At 39.6% G+C, this 6,620-nt stretch overlaps 1 protein-coding gene across 1 annotated transcript; it reads right to left on the bottom strand.

Moving 5' to 3' along the window:
* Positions 1–244: 244 nt before the first annotated feature.
* On the bottom strand, positions 245–4,682 carry LOC121513122 (C3a anaphylatoxin chemotactic receptor). The gene is made up of 3 exons (XM_041792668.1): positions 4,555–4,682; positions 2,411–2,554; positions 245–1,192 (listed from the first exon to the last, which is right to left on the bottom strand). The coding sequence occupies exons 2-3, from the start codon at positions 2,531–2,533 to the stop codon at positions 245–247; spliced, it is 1,071 nt and encodes a 356-aa protein (XP_041648602.1). The 5' UTR covers positions 2,534–2,554; positions 4,555–4,682.
* Positions 4,683–6,620: the final 1,938 nt, after the last annotated feature.

Here is a 6,620-nt window from a genome sequence, read left to right as displayed (position 1 = left end):
AATAAAGGTTGGAATACTCTGAGTGACGTGTATTTATCTAACACATCATTTCAACATCTTGAAAACTTTTTCAAATTTAAAGCATTTAAAGATCGGCAACCTCTTTCCTATGTCTTTGAATTCTTGAGTGAGTTCTTTATTGACTTTCAGCGTATGGACTCCATGGAGTCACCATTGAAAAGTCGTTCAATATTGGAAACAAGTGAAGATTTCTGAGCCCAGCCCAAGCCCGTCAACCTCTTTCCTATATCTGTGAATTCTTGAGTGAGTTCTTAATTGACTTTCGGCGTATGGACTCCATGGAGTCATCATTGAAAAGCCGTTCAATTGTGGAGACCAGTGAAGCTTTGATGGCCCGGCCCAAGCCTCGGGCGGCGAACACATACAGCACCGGGTTGAGAGCACTCTTGAAGTACACCAGGAACAGAGAAATGTATGCACCACGACGTGCTCTTGTAACCTGATCACTGTCTCCGTTGGCCAAAGACTGCAGAAACCGACAAACAAAATAGGGCACCCAGCAGGTGAGGAAGAGAAGCATGGTCAAAAACATCACGTGATACATCCTGGTCATCCTGCGGGCAAGTGAAGGGGTTGAAGAAGTTGGCGTCGGTGGCAGTGCCTTCCGAACGGTGAGCAATACAGCCAGGTTACTCCCTAAGAACACCAGCAATGGCAAGATAAAACCAGCAACCGTTTCTGCAAGGAACAGCCCCATGTTGAATCCTAAACTCTCCACACAGTGGTATGTCCCGTTTCTATCCCATAGGTTGGCACTATAAAAGTAAGGGGCAGACAAGACGACAGCAATCAGCCACAGGATAGCACAGGCCAGAGGAACAGCCCAGGCAGGGCGACGCAATCGAGCCCACACAGGCTTCAACAGACACAGGCATCGCTCCAGGGCCACTGCACAGAGGAGGAAAGCGGAGGCATATAACCCCAGGCCTCGCAGGAACATGATCAGCTGGCAGAAACCATGGCCAAAAGGCCAGCTGTAGTTGCGGGCCAAATAGCCCAACATGAGAGGGGTACGCAGGAGCAGCACCAGGTCAGCAAAGGCCAAGTGAATCACGTAGATTCGGAAACTGTTGGCAGCACGTGTTTCATCATTGCTGCCTCTGCGAAACAGGTGGCGATTACTTCGCAGTCCAAGTGACCAAACCACCAGTCCATTCAGAGGTACGCCCACCTGAAGGAACCAAGATGAACAGTCAAATACGATCTCTAAAATTGTTAAAGACAGATATATACATTTTCAGTAAGTCAAAATGTGGAGATCGGTACAGCAGTAATCAACTTCTCTCAAACTTCAGTGTGCAGCTGCCCAATTTAAAGCCTGAAAATCTTCTGGGGACCATTGAACCCTTATACACCGTGACATTAGACTATCTATTTATCTTCATATATAGAGATTTTTTATAAACAGAAAATTTCAATGGCAGTCGTGATTTCTCAGAGACAGTAATGTTACTAAGTAAACTTAGGGGAATCACTAAGTACAATTAACGAGCCACCACCATTTATTTTGTTTTGATCAGGCCTCTTTAATGCCACCTTTATTTTGTTTTCTCATATCTCTTTACATTCACTCTGTGACTCCACAGGCTCTTTCCTGGTAATGCCCCCCAAAACACAGAAAAATCCTGATTATCAGGAAGTGAATGGTGTAGTAGAATGTGAAATTGAGTGTCACAAGCTAAATCAACACCAGTTGAACCATGACACTGGGTCTGTACATCAGAAAAAATAAATGATAAAAAGGTGACATGCAAGTGAAATTTTCTGGCTAATTTTTAAAGAAATATAAACATATAATCAAATATTTTGTGATCAATCGAATGAGTGAGTTTATTTTTTAAAATTATGTTTATAGTTTTATTATTTTGTAAATCACCTCAGCGTAAAGATAGAATTGGGACTTATTCAGAGAAGTTAAAGAGGAACTTTTGGGGGGACTATCACCAGGTCTGATTCCAGGAAAGTCACTGTATTTTTGCCAAGACAAGTAGTCTTTAAGCACTGTCAGATTCAATATGCATTCTGAGTTTTTTTTTTTTTTTTTTTTTTTTAAACCTCTGGTAGGGAAGTCTTATCTGCCACTGGTCCATGTCTTTGTGCCTAGCTAAGTTAGCTGTCTGGAGGCTGTGGGAAAGGAATGGCATTTGTTTTCTATTCCAAAATTTGCCAAGAGCAGTAGTATTTAAAGAATTCTGAATAATCCTCTGAAACTAAAGTTATCACACTGTTCTTGCCATTCCATTAAATATAAAATTTAGCATTAAGATCATGATTTAAATACAAAAAAGGCACATTATCCCAACTACTTTTACATAAAAACATAAAGTTTCTTGAGAATGCTCTAGTGTCATGTACAGTGTTGGTGTATAATTTCTGCAGGATTTCTTACCAAAAAGATGAGCAGAGTAACAACCATTTGTGTCCCCCTCTCTGCCTCATACTGCCAAGAGTGGCCAGTTGTCAGCGGGTTCCCAGAGCGGACAGAAATCTGTGTTGTATTTATATCAGCCATGGCAATGACATCAGCAATGGCCTGACAGAAAGGGAGCACATATTAATTTTCAACAGGTGTGTTGATTAAATGGCAGTTTTTTATGCTTATACTGGAAAAACAGAAAAAAGACCACTAAAAATGGAGTTTATTTTGCAATCAACATAGATGAAATATGTGCAACATGGAAAGTTGCATAATGAATATGAATTTCACATGTCAGTTGCTTAAACTTGAGACAAGTTGATGTACACACCCCACACCACGAGACGCTATATACTTCCTACTTCATGTAGTTCATTTTAAAAAATCTTCTGCATACAGGTTATTAGATGGACACCTTTAGTACTGCATCCTGTGCCATTTGACCTTATCTCCTCCAAACGCTTGACTTTGTTTATTGACTTGGCTTACAATCATTTCTTTGATAACCTCAACATTAACCCCAAAACCTTCCACAACTTAAAAGACTATGGTTAAATCCACAAAAAATCAGTTTGACCCCAGATTGTTTTTTTTTTAAATTCTTTATCTTAAGGCACACATCCATACACTGCATATAAACTTGGCTCAGAAAGAGAGGAAATTTGTGTTTGGTAGAATATTTATTGTAACAATGCTTCTTGGCAATACATCTTATCCATTGGGAAGTCTGTTTATTTCCCTTTTAAATGGTACCATATTCATAAGGATCATGCATTTGTGGGATGAGCAGCAGAGCTGAGTATGTAGGTTGCACCCATGAAAACTATAAACAAGAACCATACACAGCTGCATCGCATTCTTCAGGAAGAATATCTGACATCCCACAAATGCTGGTCTAAGAATGGGATATCATCCCATTCTTTCCAACAGTTTAAGATTTATTTCCAATAAGCATTGTTAAAACAAAGAAATAATCTACCAAACACACATTTCCTCACTTTAGATGGTAGTTTAGATAGAAAGTTAACAGTTTCCTCTGCAATTTAGACTTTTTGTAGTCTTTCTTTATATGGTATGGTAGTATAAAGAATTAAGAACATGAGAGAAGTAAAGTATGTACAGGAGATCTGGTAAAAACATATTACAAATTGAGAAGACTTAAGAAGAGGATAAGTACATTAAAATTACAGTAACATTGCAGATTGCTATCAAAGTCAAAGTCCTTGGATGGTCACCTCCACAAAATCTCTCTGAATGGGTTTGACATATCTAGTCTAGAATTTAACAAAAGCATCCTTCTGCATATGCAAACAAGAAGTGATCCTTTCCATAACATAAATATGATTAACAATATCAGTCCACTCCTGTATCATAGGGGGTCCAGGAAGCAACCGGAGGTCAATATGTTGAACATATATTTATCACTGCTTCTTGTCTGAATGTCTATGTTTCCTAAAAATAATGTGGCAAACTGCACAGGTAGGTCTATTTTCATAGTTTTTAATTCTTCATGAAACTTTCACCAACAGGGTTTTATCACTGGACATTGCCTCCCTGAAACCCACAGTACCTCAACATCTGGTATCCCCTTCTGTGACAGAAAATGAATGCGGCACTTCCAACCTAACTCTGGCCGCACATGGGAGTTTGTACATTTCCATAAAACATCCCACATATTTGACCTACTTCCAAATGTCAGTTTAGCCCCAAATTCACCATTTAATTTTTTCCACCTTTCCAACACGAGACATGTACAGTTGTGTTGAGTGTTGTATCAGCAGTAATGATTACAAAGAAAGGAATCTGTTATATTTTTCTACATCCACTGCTGCCTCAGGGCCTGAATGTACTTGTAGACTGGGCCTGTTTGCAGATGGAATGAGAACAGCATGCATACAAGGACTCCTGTGTTAATGAACACACCTTGGTTGGTCTCCACATAGTAGCAGCTCTTACTGTGCCAAAGTTACTGGCAGCACTTGTGATTAAATGATAAGATCAAAAAGCTCATAGTTTTGAACATTACACTATTACAAAGAGATTACCAGGTCAAAGAAATTCCAATTAAAAATTCTCTATATGCCTTGGTGATTAATTAAGAAGAGTTTCATTCTTACCTTTTTATTTGCCTCGTGTGTGGGAGAAATAGAGCAGGAGATAAAGAGAATAGGAGTGCCTGCTAGATGTTATATTTTAGAACAATCTCTCTCTCACTCACTCTCTCTTTCTCTTTCCTGTGTTTGGTTGCAACACACGCCTTCCAGCGAATTTATCTATGACCAGCAGAGGCATGTGGTTCACTCAGTATTTTCCACCAATGACATGCCATTTCCGTTGACGCTGAATAGCATTTATGGACTTCATTAAATATGTAAATATTAACCTTAGAGGTATAAAATGACTCATGAACAAAGTTGTCCACTTGACTGACACTGGCATAGAAAGCCCTGTGATTATTTTATTTATTTTTGAATTATTTTATTTTTTATTTTATTTTATTTATTTGACTGAGGAACCTAATTTGTGCACACCTTGGTCATGGACAGTCATCTTCTCCAATATCTTCCGTAATCTTCCATTTGTACTATCCAGCCAAAGTTTTTAGCCATTAAGATATTCCTAATTTTTTTTTAATCTATGTTCACTTTATATTTAAAGGCAAATATTAAATGAGAGTTATGTTCAACAGATTTAAGAGTCAAAAGATGAATGGCATAATCAGAATGGGATATAAAGTTTTAAAATCCAAGGTCTTGCAACACAGTTTTTAAAGGTCAAATGTTCAATGTCTGTTTTAAATCCATGTCTAAAGGGAAGTGCATCTCTGTTCTTATGCTGCCAAGGTCCATATCCTCATAATACGGCACATCTCAAACATCTTTTAACACTTTCAGCTTTGACTTTGTAAAGATCAGATATTCAATGCAAGTTTCTCTGGGTTAAGATGTTAACATACCTGCTCATAACCTACAGGTGTTATTCTAACTTTAAAAAATTATTTTTTTCCATTCTTTTGCAGTCTGAACTTTAAAGCTCTAACTGGTTTGTTTCTTTATTTATTTGCGAACAACACACCCTTGGAAACTTAGGATGACAGCATCTGACCTGATCTTGTGTTTGACATCTCTGTTTCATTCATAGATCATTTCTATGAACTACTTGATCCAAATTAGTTTGGCTTAGGTGGGACCACTCCACTGAACTGCACTTTTGTTGGTGCTTCATTAGTTGCATTTGGCTAGAGTAGCTGGTCAGTTCTTTTGCGGCTGGATCCGTCTGCTTTTGGTGAAGTAAAACACCAAATCCTCATCTTTACATGCTCTGCATGTGGTATCTCAGAGTCTGGCCTTCAGTGGTTAAAGTCACACCTCACAGAGAGATCTTTTAGAGTATCATGGAGGGGAGGGGTGTCCAAACAACATGGCTTATTAGCAGGGGGGCATCAAGGGTCAGTGCTGGGTCCCCTCTGTTTCTCAATGTACATAACCACACTAGTGCTTCTCTTTTCACTGCTATGCAGATGATACACAGCTTTTCCCATCATTTCCACCAGATGACTCAGCTCAGATCTCATCCTGCCTTGCTATTTCTTCACTGATAAGGACACGTCACCTTCAGCTCAACCTGCCCAAGACTGAGCTTATTATCAGTCCAGCCACTCCCACCATTAAACCACAGATCAATATTTAGCTTGGATCAAATTAACTTGCGCCCACTAAGTCTTCCAGGGATCTGGGAGTCATGATTGATGACCAGCTAACCTTAAAGGTTCATGTGGCCTTGATTGCTCAGTCTAGCAGATTAATCCTCTATAACATCAAGAGGTTGAGACCCTACCTGACAGAGCATGCAACACTTCTGTAATATCACGCATTGACCACTGCAAGTCATTGCTGGCAGGTCTCCCTGTATGCAAAGGTAAATCTCTGCAGATGATCCAGAGCCCAGCAGCACTTCTTGTCTTCAACCAACCCAAGAAAGCACACGTCACTCCTCTGTTCATCTCTCTACACTGGCTTCCAGTTGCACATCAAATTCAAAACTCTAATCATGGCTTACAAAGAAGTACCTAAAACTGCTCCTGTTTACCTGGAATCCCTCATCCCCGTCTATACACCTTCTCAGCCAGTGAAAGGTGCCTGGTACTTCCATCACATCAGGGCACTAAGTCATAAGCTTGACT

The sequence above is a fragment of the Cheilinus undulatus genome, linkage group 1 (assembly GCF_018320785.1).
Source record: "Cheilinus undulatus linkage group 1, ASM1832078v1, whole genome shotgun sequence".
NCBI lineage: Eukaryota > Metazoa > Chordata > Actinopteri > Labriformes > Labridae > Cheilinus > Cheilinus undulatus.
The sequence above is the reverse complement of the archived record's forward strand: the minus strand, read 5'-3'. Positions and strand labels throughout refer to the sequence as shown.